The sequence below is a fragment of the Zingiber officinale genome, chromosome 7B (assembly GCF_018446385.1).
Source record: "Zingiber officinale cultivar Zhangliang chromosome 7B, Zo_v1.1, whole genome shotgun sequence".
Lineage (NCBI taxonomy): Eukaryota > Viridiplantae > Streptophyta > Magnoliopsida > Zingiberales > Zingiberaceae > Zingiber > Zingiber officinale.
In genome coordinates this window covers 2047109-2069506 of record NC_055999.1, presented here as the reverse complement: position 1 = coordinate 2069506, position 22398 = coordinate 2047109, and the positions used below count along the sequence as shown (strand labels likewise).

The 22398-nt window shown below is 42.2% G+C and overlaps 1 protein-coding gene across 1 annotated transcript; it reads left to right on the top strand.

Annotated features, from left to right (window-relative positions):
* The first annotated feature begins 1110 nt into the window (after nucleotides 1-1110).
* On the top strand, nucleotides 1111-12715 carry LOC122005002 (mediator of RNA polymerase II transcription subunit 33A-like). Its single transcript, XM_042559896.1, has 12 exons — nucleotides 1111-1482; nucleotides 1561-1671; nucleotides 3264-3614; nucleotides 4313-4620; nucleotides 4743-4834; nucleotides 4930-5293; nucleotides 6304-6511; nucleotides 7307-7421; nucleotides 7659-7823; nucleotides 9012-9684; nucleotides 9969-10175; nucleotides 11127-12715. The coding sequence occupies exons 1-12, from the start codon at nucleotides 1118-1120 to the stop codon at nucleotides 12218-12220; spliced, it is 4053 nt and encodes a 1350-aa protein (XP_042415830.1). The 5' UTR covers nucleotides 1111-1117; the 3' UTR covers nucleotides 12221-12715.
* Nucleotides 12716-22398: the final 9683 nt, after the last annotated feature.

Here is a 22398-nt window from a genome sequence, read left to right as displayed (position 1 = left end):
GCGAGGGTACGCCACCATTTTCATTCTTTTCTTCATTTCATCATCCTACTATTCAGCTGCTTATATATTTGTGGGGCTCGCCTCGAGCATCGGGGTACCAGGGATCGTGGCAACCCGGTCGCTGGCTGCAAGTAACATTGACCGGAGGTCCTCCGATGACTTGGTCAACATAGAAGACAACTCATCATCCAGGTCATGAAGATACGATCAATATTCCAGACACGTCATACCGACAGTTCCACCTTCTCACAATATATATATAATTAATGAATATTCGATTAATGATTATGTAAAAGCTACTCTAAGTCTAGTTAAAACGGTCAAATTTAGTCGAAACTAAATTTAAAATAATTTTAATTAAAATTAGAATAATTTTAAGTAATTATTACTAATATAAAAAAAAATTAATCAGTTTAAAAATATTTATGACTAATATTAAATTTTGTTTTTATGAATAATATAAAATGTTTAACTTTTTAAGTTGGCAAACGATGATTATACTCCTCTCACTCATTTATCTTAGGATCAATATAAAAAAAAAAAAATTATAGATGATGATTAATCTTTAGAATAGATGTTGTGCTTCTTAGTGTTGGATTGGTAGGGATAGGGGATAATTTGATAAAAAGTGCTTTTTCCTTAAAAAATAAACCTTGGCTATGCTGAAAATTTGTAAAAAGAATATTACAATAAAGGATGCGAAATGAAAAGCTTGAGTGAAAATATGGCAACATTTTTCGTGCGCCAATGCTTCTAGAGAGTCAAATTCAACGTGCACGATAGCACGGAGAACACCAAAAAATATTGCCAAGCACGCCAAAGCTTTGACCTCGGATGATCGTCCTCAATGCGATTAGGTGCGGAGAAAACAGACGACTCACTTACCCCCCCGGCCTCTAGGCCCTCTACCACTACCACTCATCTCGTCACGACTTACACTACGATTTCGGATTGACCTGGCAAACTAACAGCAACAGCTTCTCCGCGTGACACGGCCGCCACACCGAAGCGAAACCAGACACGACTTCTAACTAGTTTCGGGACCCACATGGGCCCCACCTAGAAGCGGTCGAATTGATTAGAGTCGTTTCTGTTGCCGGTCCTCTGCAGGCGCTTGATGTTTGCGAACCCTTTTTGGCCACCACGACTGGCCGCAGGCGAACAGAGAGAGGGGGGAGCGTCTACGGAGATGGAGATGGAGGTGGTGGAGGCAGGAGGCCTGCCGTCCGATTTGGAATGTCGGGTCATGGCAGCGGTCAAGGCGGCGGAGGAGCGGGGCGACCCGCCGCTTCTGCGAGCGGTGGAGGCAGCGCGTTGCTTCCAGGAGTCCGGGCTCGGGATCCCGAGCACTGAACTGGCTCGTGTCCTCGTCTCGAATCTGTGCTTCGCTAACAACAACCCGTCGCTGTGGAAGCTCCTAGACCAGGCGATGGCTTCGCGCGTCGTCTCCCCCATCCACACCATCGCGCTGCTCATGCCCAGGCAATAATCCGATCCTTTGACTCCTGTGTGTTCTCATTCTTGGTGCATTTTAAGAATTGCGCATTGCTTTCGTTTTAGGGTGATCCCCTGCCGACGGGAACAACCGGAGGCCTACCGGCTTTACCTTGAACTCCTTACCCGCTATGCCTTTTCCACGCTCTCGTTCGAGGCTGCGACTTGTAGAGACAAGTGAGTTCTTGACACCTTTTAGCTAATTGATGTTCATGATTATTTATTTATTTATTTTTGGTTACATACATTTTACATTTTTTTTTGTGAGAACTTTTGTAAACGTCTTTTCCCACTCGTAGTTGTTTAATTTGACAAATTACCTTTGCTTGGATAGCCAGATCTTAGAGATAATCTACAGTTTCCCCTCCTTTGTTCTATTGCTTTTGCCATGTTAATAGGCGTGGTTACGTTGTTAGCATATTTCATTTAGAGTTATAAGATAAATAGTTCACTCTGGAAAAACCTCAAAGGTAAGCATATGCAAACATGGTATGATAAGGGAATTTATGTTTTGAGGTGTGTTGATCCTTTTTTTCCCTCATGATAGTTGCCACTATTTTTAGTATGCTAATACTTTCATGACAATTTCACTTCTACCATAAGCAACCAGATCGAAAGTAACTATAGAAATGCCCTTCTGAAACTGATTGTCAAATTAAATTCCCTTAAGAATAGATAATTATGTTATTTATGCCTTGGTGATTGTTTATAAACTGCAGTGGACTTATTTACCAAAAGTTTCCACCTCCAGGATTGATCTGGATAATTAGTTTATGTTTATAGCTGAATGGGTACAATGATCAAGTAAATCTAGAGCTGCTGTGGATGTTTTACATCAATGTAAATTTAATTTTCGCTCAAGAAATACAATTTATTCGTGATGTTTTATTTGTAATATGCAGTGATTCAGGATAAAGAGTTGCTATGTATGGTTTACGTCAATGAATTTAATTTTAGCTCAAGAATACAATTTATTTGTGATGTTTTATTTGTCATATGGATTCAAGCTATAAAAACTGTTACGGATGGTTTGACTTTGGAATTTGTAATAATGCCTTCTGCAGAGTGCCCATGCATGCTATAGATACATTTTGAAATGAAAAACCAACCTGATGCTCATTAAAGATTGGCAAGATTTTGCATTATTAACTTTGGGCTGGTCTTTTCCCAGGAAAAGTATTTGAGCCATGCTTATTACCTGTCTAAACCATCATTCAGGCATATTATTATCTCAATAGTTGGATGCCATTTATGCCTTCTTGCAGAGTGCTTCAGTGTATTTTGCCAGTCAATCCTGAAAAGAACCATTAAACTTATTTCTCTCTAAAGAAAGATGGTTGTGATTTCTGCACTGTTAACATTGACTTGATGTTTCCTTAAGAAGTAAAAAAAAGATAGGGTAAGAGCAGTTGATTGCTAATCTTGAATATAAAATCTTAAACTTAGACATACTGATATCTTCATCTAGAACATATGAAATCTCAAACTTAGACAACGAGACAATGATAGGTAACTAAGGCTGGCTAGATACTCACTGCTAGAAACTTACTACTGTATATACTGCTCTAATTTCATATAGTTTGCAACATTTGTCCTTTAGAGAGAACCTTTTCTAGATTACGGAGACATAGCTCTCATAGTCCTTAGTTTCCATTTACTAATTTTTCTCGTCTGGTATCCTAGGCTCATGTTGAAGTGTATATCTAGATTTTGATTGGGTAAAAGTTTCTAGCCTTCATTATAATTAATCCTTTGCAAAAATTTCACAGAATTACAAAAGCGATTGATGATGCTATGAAACTTTCAGAGACATACAAGGTTCAAGAAATGGATTTCGGCCATGCCATTGTTTTATTCTACTTTAGTATCATCTCAAGCTTGATTGATTGTTCAATCGAAGATTGTGGTTGCTTACTGGTGTCAGCAGACAAACATGGCAGTGCGTTTGTTAATGGAGGAAAACTAGCCACTGAGTTAGATGTTAAAAGTTTGAACGATAAGATAAATGAGCGCCGTGATAATTTGCGCCAGAGCAATGCTTTAATGGCTATTGAAGTGGCTGAAAAGGTTACTTCAAACAAAAAGTCCAAAGCTTTTCTGCGTCTCATAAGTATCAACATGTATGTATGATTGAAGCCCTTTGTGATTCACTCTTTTCTTTGACTGTTACATGTATGTCTATTATCATCTAGAAAATATAAAAAGATTTATTAACAACTTATTTTGGAACTAGGTAATGGTGATGAGATTTTTCATGCAAAAAGAATGAATTTATTGCTGTGAATTGTAACTTTCTTTAGTACCATTGCATAAATGTTTTAGTTTAATTGCATATTTTGTGTTATTGGCATAAGTAGAATGGAAAATGCTAGCATCATGTAGGTTGTATGATAGCATCTTTTAGAATGGCTAGTTTACTTCTTGTGTGCACGAGAGCAATTTCAGATATTGCTTCTGTTTGCTGTTAAAATAGGTTACAATTTTGTAGACCATAATAGAGAGGAGTGTAGTTTACTCCCTGGTTGCTGTCCTGTTTATGATTCTTGTGCTATGCTCAAGTGTTCATCAGTTCTATAATTTATATCAGAACTTCTTACTTCTTAAAAGTAGCTTAATTGTTAACTGTGAGTGATCTATGCTTAAGAGCATCAACTGAACCGTACCTCAGACTCTCTCATGTTTGATACACATTGATGTTTTAAAACAAATGGCTTAGAATGTCTAATATCAACCACCTAGAAATTTTAACTTAGTTTACATGAGGAACAATTTCAATTTGATTTCTTGATGTTTGATAAGCATTTTGTCGCGAGCACAGGCCTGAGCATTTTAATGATCTGCTTCGGAGACTGCAAATTATAGATGCCAATCTATCAACAACATTACCTTCTAGGCATGTTTTTGACAAATTGTCCACCAATATAAAGAAGGCAATCAGTAAGGAACTCCATTTGGACAAACATAAACTTCTTGGGGCTCTAGTTGATGCTCGGTCATGTAGCTTGAATTCCTCCAACAGTTTTGGGGCTGGTAAAGATGCTTGTTGGATTCCTATTGATGTCTTTATGGAGAATGCAATGGATGGAAAGAATCTATATGCTGTATCTGCTGTTGAGATTCTTGCAGGTACTATTACTTTCATTTTTTTTCCCATTTGGCATGCTTTCTTTATTTTCGTTTTACTCTTAGTTTAATCTGTATATACGTGGATCTTCACTTACATTCTCTGATTCTGTTTCATTAAACAGAATTGGCGAAGACCTTACAAGAAATTAACCAGGCAAGCTGGCAGGAAACATTTCAAGCTCTTTGGATTTCTGCTCTCCGACTTGTACAACGAGTTAAGAGACTTGTCTTTTTTACTTATTTATTTGTTGCTAAAGTTTCGGCATAATTTATTTGTAAATGATTGTCTTCCTACTTGTACATATCTAGGATCGTGAGCCTGTGGAAGGGCCTGTTCCGCACCTCGATGCACGATTATGCATGCTGCTTTCCATTGTCCCTTTGACAATTGCTGCAGTTGTCAAGGAAGAGGATGAAGGATCTTTTCTTTCCGGCAACAGCTTTGCCAAATTGAGTTCACATGGAAATAGACAAAATAAGATTGCATCTAGAAGCCATGGCTTGATATCATCACTCCAGATACTGGGCCAATTTTCAGTGCTTCTCTCACCTCCTCCATCAGTTGCAAATGCGGCCAATAATGCAGCTACAAAAGCAGCCATTTTTGTGTCCAACCTAAAATCTGGGAATAGCAATCATAATGGTGGGCGTACTGATTCTTCTATAAAAGCAGGTTGGTATTTTTAGATTAACTAAGTAAATAATGCAGGATTAAACTGACTTTTTAATCACTTCCTATGTCATTTACCGAGATATTGATCTGGCAGTAGAAGGTTGCATTTTTTTTTTTCTCTTTTCATTTTCATTTTTATGCATGTTCTTGAGGTTGCATTTTTTTTCTCTTTTCATCTTCATTCTTATGCATGCTCTGGAAACAGTTTAACAATTTATTTTTAAATAAATTTTCTTCATTTCAGGGATTAAGTAGAGTATAGGTCACATGCACATCAAGGTCCAATGGTGATCAAACTCCTACCTAAGGAACCGATGTCATCTTGCTCAGTTGCCCATACTATCCAACCTACAGTCTTTGATATTACTGGAAAAGGTGTTTTTCTAGATATAAAAGGAAGTTAGCTAGAATTGAACATAGACTGTATCCCAATGTTCTTTCAAGTTCAGCTTGGCCTAATGTTTCTAGTCTGATTTATAATCCCTGATCTCTATATTGTTCAGTTGAACTAGGTCAAGTTAAGGTCTGCTTCTGATGGGCTAATCAAGTTTAGCTTATCCCATACAGTTTAATGTTGGCCCACTGGCCCACTTTACCACAACCGTTTCTTGTTAATTTTCTGGCTTGAACAGATGCTGAGTCTGGTGATATGTTATTGTTTCTTCAGCCTTCTCAACAAATTTCCGTTCATTGAGATGGAAAAATGTGTCAAAGAATATGGCTTTGCTAATCTTGCTTGATGCCGATCCTCTATTCATTTGTTATTCTAATTAAGTTCAATTTGGCTTCTTGCTGCTATGAATTGATAGTCTACCACTCTGACCAATGAACTGTTTAGAGAAAGTTTGGTAATTAAATGTTTTCCCTATTCGTTGGTTATTCTAATTAAGTTCAATTTGGCTTCTTAATGCTATTTACTGATAATCTACCACTCTGACCAATGAGTTGTTCAGATAAAGCTTGGTAATGTTTTGTCAATTTTATCTTATACTATTTTGTTTTACATGCAGTTGGGAATATGCTGCACCTTATAATTGAAGCCTGTATTGCAAGAAAATTGATTGATACATCTGCTTATTTTTGGCCTGGATATATTGTCCCATCTTCTTTGCCAAAAGATTCAACTTCATTTCAAGAATCCCCTTGGTCAACCTTCCTTAAGGGAGCTCCATTGACAAGTTCTTTAAAAAACTCCCTTATGATGACCCCTGCATCAAGGTACAGGCATGGGGCACAAAGAAAAATTCTTTATTGAAAAACTTAAATTAACAATAGCAAAAGTGTCTTCCTGTTTTACTAAGTCAGAGCCATGCCCTGATTATAATGTCTGTTCTTGCTAGTAGTTTATTTTGAATTAGCCTATGATGACAAATGAAAGTTTGAAATATTTGGTTTATTTATTTCATAGTTAGATGCACATGAATATGAAGGATTATTTCATTTCAAAATAATTTTATCAATCTTCGTGATATTTATTTAGTATAATCTTTTACTTCCTAAAATAACTTTTGGCATCACATTTTTTACTTGCGGTCATGTTGAGCTGATATGGATCTCATGGAAACCTCAAACTGCTTTTTCTTGGAATGCTTATATGCCAAATGCAGTGAGTTTCTTCATTTTATTAACAACTTGATTATGATATTTGGACAAATGAATTTTGGTATACTTGACTCCATCAAACTTGTTCTTATTCTGGTCACACTAAGATCACAGGTTATACTGTTCTAAGAAAGAAACAAAGAAAATAAAGTTAGCAGAAGTATTAAGGACACCAAATGAATGGGAAGGATATGCTTCATTTTCCAATGTGTAAAATTGTCTGTTGTGTGTGTGTGTGTGTGTGTGTGTGTGGGGCATAAAGTAGCATTTAAATTTCAAATTCAACCATATTGAATTTATTTAGGGTCTATGCTCTATAGCCTGTTTGTAGTGATTTTCATTTGTCATCTTGGTTTAGTCAAATTATGTTTGGTTAATGAGATTCGTAATTTTAATATTGTTGTTCTTTAGTTTGTCAGAAGTGGATAAAATGTTCCACATTGCAGTCAATGGAACAGATGAAGAAAAGTCTGCAGCTGCAAAGATTCTTTGTGGTGCGTCTCTTGTCCGTGGCTGGAATATCCAGGTCTGTGGTGCATCCCTTTGTCCTATCCATTACCATTATATTATTATTATTATAATAATAATAATAAAGACAAAAAGAGGCAGTGTATGGTTTCCCTGTCTTAGATGTCTTGTGTTCTGTGAATGCTGTATAGCTATTTCACCTTATTCATCTAAATTTGGCTGAAGATAAGTGGAATGACTATAGAATAGTTTGTACTTATCCGCACTCATACATTTCTCTTTATTGTTGTTACAGGAACATGTTGTGCACATTGTTTTTAAATTGCTGACTCCTTCTCCTCCTGATTCATCTGCATCTGGGGCCAGGAATCATTTTATCGATCACATGCCTGTGCTAAGTGCTGTTTTGTTTGGAGTTTGTTGTGTGGATACTGTTCATATCCTTTCTCTATATGGCATGGTGAGTGAAGCTGTTCTGTTCCCTATTGCTAGTCTCATGTATATCAATTTATTTCCTTGTTAATTCTCTTGAATTCTTAATATGACTAAGAAGGTTATACAAAGGGGTCTTTTATGATATTAAATGCCATTGGCTCTTCCTCAGTTAATAAGTGACAACTGCAATCTGGAGAGAAGAATGGAGAGAATTTCTTGTGAGATTTTTTATAATAGGGCGTCAAAAGTACCCGTATGAGTTTTCTCGATGAAGATCTAGCTATGAATAACTTAAACCACACAAATATTGACCTTTTAAGTCATAGAGTTGGTGGTTCATAGTATTCGTTGGGTTGTCAATGGGCTGAGCATTGCTCGCATCAATCATGGACTATGCCTAGCCTAGACACAGGCTTGTTTAGCTGAGGCCATGCTTAGGCTGAACTATCTGATTATTAAACAAAATATTTTTTAAAAAATTTAAAACTACAATAAAAACATAAAAATAGAACTATAAAATAAAAATGTTTTTTTAAAATAAATACATGTTTTTTTTTATTTTAAACGTGAAAGAATTATTTAAAAAAAACTTTAAGAGCTTATGAGAGTGAGAGATAGAAAATAAGCTTATGGGAGAATGAGAAATGAACAGGAGATTTAAGAGCTTATAGATTTGAAAATGAGATTGTGTTTGCATGAGGGATGTGGGAGGGGGAGAATGAGAGATTAGTGAAAGTGCCTATTGATAATGAGAAATGACAGGTGAATGAAGAACTTGAGGGATTGATAAGAGAACGAGATTGGGGCGAACCATACTGCCTTGAAATATTTGTTTCTCAGTATGTGCTGGCCTCTACCCTCCCTTTCCACCCTTTTAAGTGTTAGTTTCTTTCACTGCTTGTTATATTCATTGCTCATTAGCATAATCTATGTATCTGTGGTTACATTTTTAGTCTTCTATTAATATGGATAAAATAATGTCTCCGGAGTGTATTTTTGGCTCTTTGCAAATATTGAACCATCAACTATGGAACATTGGTCAGAATCTTTCGCTTTTAGCTCATATTCTGTATAATTTAAGGGATGTACACTGTATTTTGGTTTTTGTGGTTATAAAGAGGATTGTTTTCAGAGATCATTCAAATTGCTTCTGCCTAAATGTATCTCTTATAATCTACTCCTTTCCACTGACGTAAGTTCATGATTGCTTCAGATTCCAGAGGTTGCTGCAGCTTTAATGCCTCTTTGTGAGACCTTTGGATCCTTGTCACCCCTTTCCACTCATCGATCAAGCAATTCTGATGAAATTTCTGTTTACTCTGTCTTCTCATGTGCTTTCCTTTTTCTTCTCCGCCTTTGGAAGTTCTATAAACCATCTCAGGAGTACTGTGTAGCAGGTCGTGAAGGTTCTGTGAGAATGGAATTAACTCTGGACTATCTTCTTTTGATGCGCAATAGTCGTATTGCTTTGAAAAACTCTTCTTCTACGAAAAGGGCGGATAATAATTTGGATCCCTTTAAATCATTACAAAGTCAACCAGTTTATATTGACTCATTTCCAAAACTTCGAGCTTGGTATTTTCAGAATCAGGCCTGTATAGCATCCACTCTTTCTGGCATGTGTAGTAAAAATCCTGCACATCAAGTTGCCAATATGATTTTGAACATGGTTTATGGGAAATCATCAAAAAGTGAATCAGTTTCTGGTAATTCCACACCAAACACCAGCAGCAGCATAAATGTTTCCACTATAACTACAACAGAAGAATCTTGCCAGAGGCCAATGGTTCCTGCATGGGATATCTTGGAAGCTGTTCCCTTTGTTCTTGAAGCTATTTTGACTGCATGTGCCCATGGAAGGCTTTCATCCCGAGATTTGACTACAGGTTTAATATACTTATTTGTTTTTCACCCTTTTTCTTTTCCAATTTTTTTTTTTTTTTTGCTTGCATTTCCTCTCAGTGTTCTTGGTGCTTTAGGCTATTACTATTTTTTTCATCCTGTCTAGTAGCAATAGATTGAAAGTACTGAAAAAAGAAGTTTTGACACTACCACATTTGTTCTAAAAATTTCTATATCATAGTAAATTGGTTACTAGTTTTTTTTTTTTTTTCCTTTTTGAAGTTTTCATTTCATCTTATTCCTCTACACTTACTGCAAATTTCTGTAGGTTTGAGAGACCTTGTTGATTTCCTGCCAGCTTCTCTTGCTACCATCATTAGCTACTTTTCAGCAGAGATTACTCGTGGAATTTGGAAACCAGTTCCAATGAATGGGACTGATTGGCCCAGCCCTGCTCCAACACTCCTTTCTATTGAGTCTGAGATAAAGGAAATCCTTGCATCTGCTGGGGTGCATATTAAGAGCTCTTATCCTCGTATGTGTTCTATCCTTTGTTATTTGCTCTTGATTTGTTGCTATTTCTAAATTTTATTGTTAGTTGTTATAAGAAGGGGAGCTTTGGCGCAACAGTAAAGTTGTTGCCATGTGACCGAAAGGTCACGGGTTCGAATCTTGGAAACAGCCTCTTGCAAAAAGCTGGGTAAGGCTGCGTACAATGGATCCTTCCCCGGGACCCCGCATGGCGGGAGCTTCGTGCACTGGGCTGCTCTTTTATTGTTAGTTGTTATAAGCACAGCAGCTTGCTCTACTTTTGTGTTTCTCCTTTTTCTTTGTCTATTTCCCTGGAAAGTTGTTAAGAATTGATTTCACTTGTGATAAGTTGAAACATCCTGGCAAATGCTATCATGAGATGCCCAAACGATCTCTGTCTTTCTTGGCGCACTGCATTTGTTATTTAGCAAGAGGGATTTCACAACTCTTCTTAAAGCTAGACTGGCCAGTTGTTTTCTTAGTCTTTATTTAATGCAACTCTTGTAGACTATTTATGTAATGTCCATCACAAAGGATAGTGATCCATATTCTGGGCATCACCATGCCAACCGTGTATGTTAGCAAAAGAAAATAAACCTTCGAACAGGCTGTTGAATGGGCACTGATTTGTTATCTCAAGCGGTTAGAGATACCAGATGCAATCCCCTATGTCAAGTGATTGATCACTATGTAGACATTAAAAAAAAAAAAATCATGCCTCCAACATAAAACCATAACTTAGATAAATGCGCTGTTATTGCCCTAAACTTTTTGTCTCTTCGGTTCTGTAATTTTCTCTGTTACCATTTTCATGTGAATGAGGTTCTAGGTTAGATTGGTAAATTTGTCATTGTGAATCTATAAACTTCCTTATGATTAGATTAGATTTGTTGATTGAAGATCTATTCTGCAATTGTCTGTTTTCTAATCCTAAGTTACAAACTTTATCTCACAGATGGTTTGCCACCAATGCTCCCATTACCGATGGCTGCTCTTGTGAGCTTAACAATAACTTTTAAGCTCGACAAGAGCTTGGAGTACATCAATGGAATTGCAGGCCAAGCCCTTGAGAATTGTGCAACAGCCAGCACCTGGCCAAGCATGCCAATAATAGGAGCTTTGTGGACTCAAAAGGTGCGGAGGTGGCACGACTTCATTGTCCTATCCTGCTCACGCTCTCCTTTTTCCACGGAGAAGGATGCTATTGTAGAGCTGATCAGGAGCTGCTTCTCCTCCTTCTTAGGTCCATTGGGTGCCCGAGACTCTCAATCTACCACCATGCGGGGAGTTACTGGTCTTTTGGGTCAGTTTATGGCTGACCAAGGTGTTCGACTACCAATGGCCCCAGGTTTCTTCTATCTCCGGACGTGCCGAAACTTTCATGCCCCTCACTTCTTCAATGAGGTGATTTTCAAGCTGGTCATCGAGTATGCTCACAAACTAGCAATTGAATGGGGCTCTGGTGAGCCTGCCCGCCTAAAATCAAGCAGGACATCTCTTGCTACTGCAGCATTAGGAATACAACAAGCAGCAACACTGGGGGCAAGCCTTTTGTTTATTGCAGGTGGGGTGCAGTTAGTGCAGGTAGTTTATGAGGAAACAGTGCCAACACTGCTGCTGTCTCCTGATGAAGGGGTGAAACTTGGCGGTGCTGGACCAATAGTAAATATTCTGATAGGCTATGCTCTAGCCTATATGTTGATCTTATGCGGAGCTTTGGTTTGGGGATTAGGAAACTCCTGCCCACACACATCAGTGTTCTCTGCCAGACGAGCCCGGGTTATTGGGATCCACATGGACTTGATAGCTGATGGCATGGAGGGAAATATAATGCTCGGGTGTGATCCAGCAACATGGAAGGCATACGTATTGTGCTTTGTCGGCTTGCTGGTGAATTTTGCACCCGCTTGGATTCCAGAGGTGAAGCAGGAGACCTTGCATAAGTTGGCCAGTGGTCTGAAGGGGTGGCAGGAGTGTGATCTGGCTCTATCTCTCCTTGAGTTAGGTGGTCCTTCTTCCATGACGGCAGTGGTGGAGTCTGTGCTGTGATCCTCTTTCCTTGGTTTGTTTTCGCCTACTAATCCTGTAAATAGCTAGTTTGCCTGGTCTTATTCTCATTGCAGACTGGGACACATGTTCATGGTCTCCTAACATCTGGTCTAGTTCAAGATTGTGTAAAGAACGAGTCACCAGAAGGAAACTTCACCAGATAACAAGGTCTAAAAGAAAACCTAGATCAGTTTGTGTCGGATGAAAACCCAAATCAAGATTTGCTGACGCCTTGGTTTTTGGACCTGTTCAGGTCTAAAAGAAGCAATTTATGATTATACACGTTTAATTTTTCATAAGGTCAACGATCTTATGGATATTATTTATGGAGTAGCATCCAGTCGTTGAAGTGTAGATCCTAGCCAACAGTACGTTTTGAAATTTACTGATGTGACACTATTAAAAAACATATATTGAAAGGCACTTTTGATCATGTAAACCCCAAATGTTTGTATCTGAATATGTTTGTTGTTGAAATCATTGCATTAAAAACAACGAATGCCTTGGTTAAATAGTAGACAGAAAATTCATGTTTCCATTCACCTGATGATCATCCAACACGACATGGATGCACATACTATCCATTTATTCTGACCGCTTGACGTCCTTTTTAACCTGGTCACCACTACTTCTGTACATATTGGATTGCATTATGATGTTTCTGCAACATTGTTAGAATGAAGCAAACCACAAAGCAATTTAATACAGGTTCAATGATCTCTAAGTCAGATATACCTCCTCCCCATTTGCAATGTACATACATAAACCTCGTATCAAAGGTGCAAGTAGCCTACGTCAGTTATATATCAAAGGTGCAAGTAGCCTACGTCAGTTATATATCAAAGGTGCAAGTTATTTTAATGATGTTTTCTTATTATGTGTCTATGTTATTTTCTTTGTTTTTTTTGTTATTTTAATTTTATAATTCTTTCTTTCTTTGCTTTATTTGGTATATTAATTTTTATTATTACTTTGACTAACAATTATCAAATTGAAGCGTAGATTATAATTTATTCATCCTAAATATGTTTTAAAAAAAACTTAAAGCTGTCATAGATTTTTTTTTTTTTATCGTTCCCTCCTAATTAGGAAAAAATATACGTCTATCTTTAAAAAAAAAAAATGATTTACTTTTAAATACGTGAACTTGATCTACAAAAAGTTGTTGGAAGAAATAATATCAGATATTTACGGATATTAACTAAATTTAAATTATATTGAATTAAATTTAACTTACAGTCGAGATGACCTGAATCGATAATCTCAAATTACTAGCAGGAACTAGTTTCTACTATATACCGAAAAGCGGAAGAGCAGACTGAGTCGTCAAGCGGATAGATTGGCTGAGCAGCAGGTCTGTGTTGCCGAGCGGATAGATCAGCTGAGCAGCAGATTTGTGTTGCTGAGCAAGCAGGTCGGCCAAGTAGCAGAGCGGACTGAGTCAGCCGAGAAGCAGGTTTGTGTTGCCGAGCGGGCAAATCAGCTAAGCTGCAGGTCTGTGTTGTTGAGCGAGCAGATCGACCAAGTAGCAAAGCGGACTGACAGAGAGGCTGCCCGAGCGGGTGACTGTCCGAGAAGTCTGAGCGAGAGACCAAGTGGATCGACCAGGTAGTGCAGTCGATAGAACAGAGTAGCTCGAGCAGACATAGCGGTCGAATCGGAAAGTGGTTGGTCGAGCAAACAGCAGAGCGACCGACCGACTGGACGAGCAGAAGAGCCCGAGTGGGAGAACAACCAACTGGGAAGCTCAGTTCATGAACAATGTCACCCAAGCGGGAAAAAGGACCGAGGCTTGCGAGTGTCGCAGTTTCCTTGAAACACATTCACCCCACCTCTGGTTGTGGTTCGAGACTTACTAGGGTCGTCTATTTCCCAGGATACAATGGTTGATCGTGATTCCCACCAAGCACTGGTGGTCACGGCAAATTAAGCGGTACCCGATTGCTATCACGGGCACTCTGCCAAGTAGGAGTTGCACGACAGAGGAGGGGAATGAAGGTGGAGAGCTTTTGCTTGTGTGTGTCTGCGTGTGTCCTCTGCCTGTGATCACAACCTCCTTATATAGGAGCTCAGACCAATGGGCAGCGTTAATGATCTTAATGATCATTATTCACCAAGCAGTGAAACACCCATCGTTTCACTCGACCGTTTTGATTCTGCATTAATCTCGAATTTAATGTATCCGTTACACAACAGCAAAAGATTTACGTGGTAAAATGTTGATTGTGCCACTTGGGCGAATTTTGCCTTGACCGGTTCAGCATTTGGCGCGCGCAGGTCATGCCCGCACACGAGTCAACATGGTTCAGTGCAATCTAGACCCTAGATTTGCACCCCCTGCATACCCACGCCTGAGAGAGAGCATCTCCCCATGCATTTGTTCACATCATCAAAGCATGTGAATCAATATAAATCGACTAATATGCCAAGAAACTCCCAATGTCAGACTAAAATCTTATTCACAATGGAGCTTCTATTAATATAAACTCACCAATATACCAAGAAACTCCCAATGTTGGTTGTTCCACTTGGGCAAATTTTGCCTCGACCGGTCTGCCATTCGTCGCGCACAGGTCGTGCCCGCACACGAGTCAACATGGTTCAATACAATCCGAGCACTAGATTTGCACCCCCTCTGCGCACCCATGCATGAGAGAGAGCATCTCCCCATGCATTTGTTTATATAATCAAAGCATGTGAATCAATATAAAACAACCAATATGTCAAGAAACTCCCAATGTGGAACTAAAGTCTCATTCACAATGAAACTTATATCCTCTTTCACCTCTTCTCCATTCATACATATTCAACAATCCCCCACATGAATGGAGATAGAGTATGTGATAGTATTCAGCAGTTGAGTCAAGTATAGGATAGGTAGGTTTTACCCTTTGAACCTTCCCTTGTGAAGATCTAGTGGCTTATTGGCTGATAGTAGACATGATGTCCTTGAATTATACTGTCGTCTATATAAGTAGTGACAAATCACACTAAGACTCTCTATGATACAATTCAGTTCTCATGAATGTGTTTATTCTTGGCCATGAACACGCCTGGTTCTGTGAGAAGCTCTAAGAATTGTGCCTCCAATTCTCTTCGAAGCGGCTTCACTTCTTTCTCATATAGGTGATCTCTCAAGAGTTATCATCTACTCTTCTTGATTATTAAAAGCTCATTATCTTACCTTGGTGTAGTCACTGTTTGATTGGTTATCCCCTACAGTGTATCTAGTCAGTGCAGATTAGTTGTCCCTTTGAACCTAATTCTTGGGATCTCTAGTCAGCATAGATTGGGTGTCCTCTGCATTTATCATTGACAACGACATCAAGTCCATTCCTCATGATAAGCTTGCAACTGACTCTCGATTTAACCCTTTGGTTAGCAGATCCACTAGGTTATCCTTTGACTTCACATAGTCAACCATGATAACTCCCGTTGACAATAGTTGTCTAATGGTATTATGTATACAATGTATATGCCTAGACTTACCGTTATACAGATGGCTCTATGCCCGACCGATTGTTGATTGACTATCCAATGTATGCAAATTACCAGCACAGGTTTCAGTCATTTAGGAATATCTTTTAAGAATTGTTGTAGTCATTTATCATCTTCACCACATTTGTCAAGAGATACAAACTCAGATTCCATCGTGGATCTGGTTATTACGGTTTGTTTAGAAGATTTTCAGGAAATGACTGCACCTGCTATAGTGAATACATATCCACTCGTAGGCTTAGAGTCTTTTATATCAGATATCCAAGTCGCATCGCTGTATCCTTCGATCATATCAGGATATCTCATATAGTGCAGTCTATATTCACGAGTATACCTCAAGTACCTCAGTACTCTTGTTATTATTTTCCAGTGCGCAACATCGAGATTACTCATGTATCTACTCAGTTTATTTACTGCGTAGGTCAAATCTGGTCGTGTATAACTCATTAGGTACATCATACTTCTAATCACTTGAGAATACTCTATCTGCGAGATATTTTCACATCGATTTTTCGATAGATGTTGACTTGTATCTATCGGTGTTCGTGCCAATGCAGTATCACCCTTGATAAATTTCTCAAGAATATTGTCCACGTAATGGAACTGACTAAGAACAAGTCCTTCTATCGTTCTAAGAATTTTGATTCTCAAAATCACATTAGCTAGGCTCATGTCTTTCATGTCAAATCTTGAGTTTAACATATTTTTATTGGATTTAATTATCTTATCATTACTCTCTGATCCGGCAGTAGACCAAGGGTAGGCTGATTAAGCGAGCCGAGCATCTGGGTATGTCCGAGCGGAGCTAGAGATAACCCATTCATGGGTTCAAGTTTCCGACGCCAGGGCAAGGAGATTGAAGAGCCGAGCGGGAGTACGCTCGGTAGAAATATGGGCGAGGGTGAAAAGGTGGCCGATCGGCTCATGCGCTCGGCCCAGGATCTGGGATATTAGTAGGAGCATGTCTGGTGATTAGGCCGTACACAAAATCGCGAGATGGAGGATCTTAACGTCACATCAACGTCACATCAGGGGGAGGTGGGCGCAGTAGCAGTATGGTCTCAGGACGTTTCCCTGACAGATCCATATTCGGGCATGGTCCTTCTGATAAACTCATACTTGAACATGGTCAAAGGTATGTGGTTGATTTGACCGGAGCATTCAGGTCTCCTCCAGAGGTCTATATAAGGCCTCCATTTCTTCACCGGAGGTATGCGAAATCTTAATTGGAAAACCACCTCTTTGTTATCCCTCGCCTAACTTGAGCGTCGGAGGGCCGTCGCCGGGACACCCCTCCCGGCTCGGTTCTGTTGCAGGTTCACCGGAGCATTCGAGGATTCCGCAGGAAGCACCACGTGCCCAGCGTCCCTTGACTCCTGATTCGGACAGGATCAAATTGGATCATGGGCAGCAGTTCGGCTCGATCAATTTGCAACTGGTCGGACAAATCCGGCTGGCCACCTCACTGGGAGAAGAACCGCTCCGGAGAACCAGGACAATAAACTTCGTGGTGGTCGACTCTCCATCATCCTACAATGTCATTCTGGGACGACCGGCGCTCGGCGAATTCCGAGCGGTTGTTTCAACCTTCCACCAGAAGATAAAATTCCCCGTGGAAGACAAAGTAGGAGAAGTGCGTGGAGATCAGCTAGCAGCTCGGCGATGCTATATAGAGATGATCCGAGCAGAAGCTTCTTCCGCTCGGAAGGCCCCCCGAATCGAGGTACACGCCATAACAGAGGAACCTCCCGCTTTAATTTATGACGAAAAGGAGGAAGTTCAGATCCATCCGACCCGATCGGAGGCCACCACTTTCATCGCCTCGGATCTGGAGGAAAAACAGAAGGAGAGGCTGATCCGATGCCTCCAGCAAAATCATGATGTCTTTGTCTGGTCGACGCATGAGTTGCCCGGAATTTCGCCAAGCCTGTCAGATGAATTGCATGTCCGACCGGACGCTCGGCCATGAAGCAGAAAAAGGGACTTCAGGCCGAGCATACCATTATCCGGGCGGAAGTAGAAACGAGGTGCAGTACCCGAGCTGGCTGGCCAACGTAGTCTTGGTCTCCAAGCCGGGCGGCAAGTGGAGGGTCTGCATCGACTTTCGAGACCTGAACAAAGCATGCCCCAAGGATTTTTATCCTCTGCCCCGGATAGATCGGTTGGTGGACTCTACGGCTGCGGATGACACCTATTGCTACAATGTAATGTCGTTCGACTTAAAGAACGCCGGGGCCACGTACCAACGGCTCATGAACAAAGTCTTCCAGAAGCAGATTGGACGGAATATGGAGGTATACGTTGATAGCGTACTTATTAAATCCCTCCAAGCTACTGACCTCTATGCAGACATCAAAGAAACCTCCCGAACACTCCGAGTGTATGGGATCAAGCTAAACTTAGGCAAGTGTCTGTTCGACATGAAGAGCAGGAAATTTTTGGGCTATATAGTTACCGAGTAGGGTATCGAGGCGAACCCTAGCAAAGTAAAAGCACTGCAAGATATGCCACCTCCAAGGAATTTGAAGGAAGTTCAGCGCCTCACCGGTCAGATAACGGCCTTATCCCGATTCATCTCTAAGACAGTCGACCGGAGTCTACCTTTCTTCAAGATCTTGCGCCGAGCCATCAAGTTCCAGTGGGATGAGGAGTGCGATCAAGTGTTCGAAGAGCTCAAAGCCTATCTCAATTCACTACCGGTACTAGCCAAGACAGTCGTCGGAGAGTCTCTCAGGATCTATCTGTCTTCGACCGAGCATGCATTCGGCTCGGCCCTTGTATGGTCGAACGGTGAGGAGCAGTCGGTGTATTTCTAGAGCCATATTTTGAAAGATGTCAAATCTAGCTATACTGGTCTCAAGAAACTTGCTTTCGCACTGGTACTCACCGCTAGGAGGCTTCGCATGAACTTCTTAGCCCACACAATCAGTCCACTCGGAAGAGTTTTGTTGAATCCGGAAGCGTCCGGACGGCTTATCAAGTGGACAACAGAGTTAAGCGAATTTGATATCCAGTACCAGCCCCGCCCGGCGATTAAAGCCCAATCCTTGGCTGATTTTGTGACCGAGGTACAGAGGCCAGAATTGGAAGCTCTATGGAGGATATATGTGGATGGGTCTTCCACTCGGCTCGGAAGTGGGATTGGGATATTGCTCATCTCACCGCAAGAAGAAAAGATGCACCTATCAGTCCGGCTGGACTACAAGGCCACCAACAATGAAGCAGAGTACGAGGCCATTATAGCCGGATTACAGGCAGCACGGCATGTGGGAGCCGGTCGGGTGATTCTCTATTCTGATTCACAGTTGGCCGCTCAACAACTTTCTGGCACCTTTGAAATCAATAGCGTTCGGCTTAAGCTCTACGCTGAAGCCTTTGAAAAACTCAAAGCTACTTTCCGAGAAGTGCTTATTCAGAAGATTCCCCGAACGGAGAACCAGGCGGCCGATGAATTAGCCAAACTTGCGAGCTCAATAACGCCGATCGCCATTCAACAGCCAATTGAAAAAACGCTGCTGGTGGCGCACGTCGATCGGATGGAAGGGCTCTCATTTCCAGACGACTGGAGGACATCCATCATAGAGTTCCTCCGCTCGGGAAAAACACCTGCCGATCGGGATGAAGCCCAGCTTTTCAGGAGGAGGGCCGGTCGGTTTACACTCATCGGAGATCAACTGTACAAGAAAGCTTTCTCGCGCCCTTTGTTGAAATGTGTGAGCTCAGAAGACTCGGCGTACATCCTTCAGGAAGTACACCAAGGATCATGCGGCGGTCATCCGGGCGGCGCTCGTTAGCCAAGAAGATCCTCTTGGCCGGGTACTTTTGGCCAACATTACAAGCAGACGCCGCTCGGACAGTATCTACCTGCCTTTCATGCCAGAAGTATCACAACTTCTCCCACCGACCGGCAGAGGAGATGAAGGCATCAACCATCTCATGTCCGTTCGATCAGTGGGGAATGGATATTGTAGGTCCATTGCCGATGGCGACCGGGCAGAGGAAATTCTTACTAGTGGCGGTAGATTACTTCTCCAAGTGGGTGGAGGCCGAGCCGCTCGCAAAGATTACGGAACAAATGGTGAAAAAATTCATCTGGCAACACATCATTTGTCGGTTCGGCATCCCTCGCCGACTAGTGTCTGACAACGGGCGGCAGTTCACAGGGAAAATGTTAGAAGATTGGTGCAATAGCTACGGCATTGAGCAACATTTCACATCCGTGGCCTATCCTCAGAGCAATGGTCAAGCTGAAGTCGCCAACCGGGAAATCCTTCGTATTCTGCGCGCTCGGCTCGATCATTTGGGAGGAAGTTGGCCAGATGAAGTGCCGAGCGTCTTGTGGGCCATCCGGACGACGCCAAAAGAAGGGACGGGAGTCACACCGTTCCATCTGGTATATGGCGGTGAGGCCGTCATCCCGGTTGAAGTCGGCGTTGAATCCGCTCGGATCCAATGCTATGATGAGGGCAACGCCGAGCGGAGAAACATGGAGCTGGATTTGGTCGAAGAGGAAAGGGTAAAGGCGTCAGTTTGGTTGATGGCATATCGTCAGCGGATGAAACAAAACTACAACCGACGCGTCATTCCCAGATCATTCCAAGTCGGCGATCTTGTCTGGAAAAAGGTCAAGCCGGTCGGCGACGTCGGTAAGCTGGAGGCTCCATGGGCAGGACCTTTCAAAATCATCGAAAAGCTCCGCTCAGGCGCGTATTATCTGGAGGATGAGGGCGGTCGACAACTAGATAGGCCGTGGAGCGCGAACCACCTCCAGCCTTACCGGGCGGGGTGAAAGGGGTATCACTGTAAACCACCACGTGTACATTTTTCGACTGATTATTGAAAATGCAGAAATGAAAAGTCAGAGCAAAAATAAGACCAGATCATCAAGACTCGAAGACCCCGAGCCGTTTGGCCGGGCTGCGTATGGGAGACGAGCTACACGCTTGAAATCTGAGACCTCAACCATTCGGTTAGGCCGAGATTATCGTAAATATCCTCGAGCCGTTCGGCCGGGGAGGGTATCTCGAAGACCCCGAGCCGTTTGGCCGGGCTGCGTATGGGAGACGAGCTACACGCTTGAAATCTGAGACCTCAACCATTCGGTTAGGCCGAGATTATCGTAAATATCCTCGAGCCGTTCGGCCGGGGAGGGTATCTCGAAGACCCCGAGCCGTTTGGCCGGGCTGCGTATGGGAGACGAGCTACACGCTTGAAATCTGAGACCTCAACCATTCGGTTAGGCCGAGATTATCGTAAATATCCTCGAGCCGTTCGGCCGGGGAGGGTATCACGAAGACCCCGAGCCGTTCGGACGGGCTGCATACTATTATGGCAGGATGAGAAACCAAAACCCTGCGCTGTTCAGGATGATAGAGGGAGGTTATTGCCTAAGAGCAAAGGCCTGAGCCGCTCGGCCAGGTACATTACAGCCGAGACTACCTCGGGGAGGATTATATCTGAGCCCAGCGCTCGATGTGAAGGCCCGAGCCGTTCGGCCGGGTATATGGTATCCGAGCCCAGCGCTCGATGTGAAGGCCCGAGCCGTTCGGCTCGATGTGAAGGCCCGAGCCGTTCGGCCGGGTATATGGTATCCGAGCCCAGCGCTCGATGTGAAGGCCCAAGCCGTTCGGCCGGGTATATATCTCACTTGGAGACCGACGAGCACCGTCGTTAAAAATCGAGAGTCGGACCGGCGACTATAAACCTCCGGGCGATCGACCAAGAGTCGGGACGCAGTCGGACCGGCGACTATAAACCTCCGGGCGATCGACCAAGAGTCGAGACGCAGTCGGACCGGCGACTATAAACCTCCGGGCGATCGACCAAGAGTCGGGACGCAGTCGGACCGGCGACTATAAACCTCCCGAGCTGAAGATCTCTGCACGGACAAACATAATATGTCCTATCTCCCCCGTTCGGGGTCGAGTTATCACCAAAAGCCCCCGAGCCGATCGGCCGGGTTTGAATTAGTCCTCAGGGTCGTCTAGCCCAGACGTTAAACCGTAGAGTCGAACCAGCGACAATAAAAACTCCAGCTGGAAGATCGTCTAGCCCAGACGTTAAACCGCCGAGCCGCGCCGAACGGCTATAAAAACCGCGCCGACGAGCACCGTCGTTAAAAATCGAGAGCCGCGCCGACCGGCTAAAAAAACCGAGCTGACGATGGGAAGGCCCCGTGCCGCTCGGCCGGGAGTATGTGGACCGAGCCAAACGCTCGATGGGAAGACCCCGTGCCGTCGGGAGTGTAGTCTCACTTGAGACCGACAAACTGTCGTTAAACATCGAGAGCCTCTCCGACCGGCCATCAGTTTGCCAACACTTGGCATTCGCTGAATGCGAGCAGTATGAATCCTCTAAGCGATTTAAACGAGTAGAGCTTAACTGATTCTACGAACAAGCACCAAAAATACAAAGGCAATAAAGGGTAAACAATTTTAACAAAGGCAGTTGCGCCGAGCGGCAATTACAAAAATTTTACATCCGCCAAGCGGATGAAATACAAAGAGTGCTTGAATGAAGCACATCACTCCGGATCCTCAAAATTAAAGAAAGCATCGGGGATATCATCAAGCATGGCCGTCAGGTCGGAGGCGGGAATATGCATGCCTTCAGGAAGGTGGCCGCTCTTCTTCAAATACGCCACGGTGACCTTGACCGCCTCGGCAAAAGTAGAAGAGACG

Bases quoted from the DNA above. Each gene is read 5' to 3' on its own strand.
- LOC122005002 (XM_042559896.1), top strand. From the start codon at position 1,118: ATGTTTGCGAACCCTTTTTGGCCACCACGACTGGCCGCAGGCGAACAG. The intron at 1,483-1,560 runs GCAATAATCCGA...CTTTCGTTTTAG, and splicing joins ATCGCGCTGCTCATGCCCAG to GGTGATCCCCTGCCGACGGG. The intron at 4,621-4,742 runs GTACTATTACTT...TTCATTAAACAG, and splicing joins TGCTGTTGAGATTCTTGCAG to AATTGGCGAAGACCTTACAA.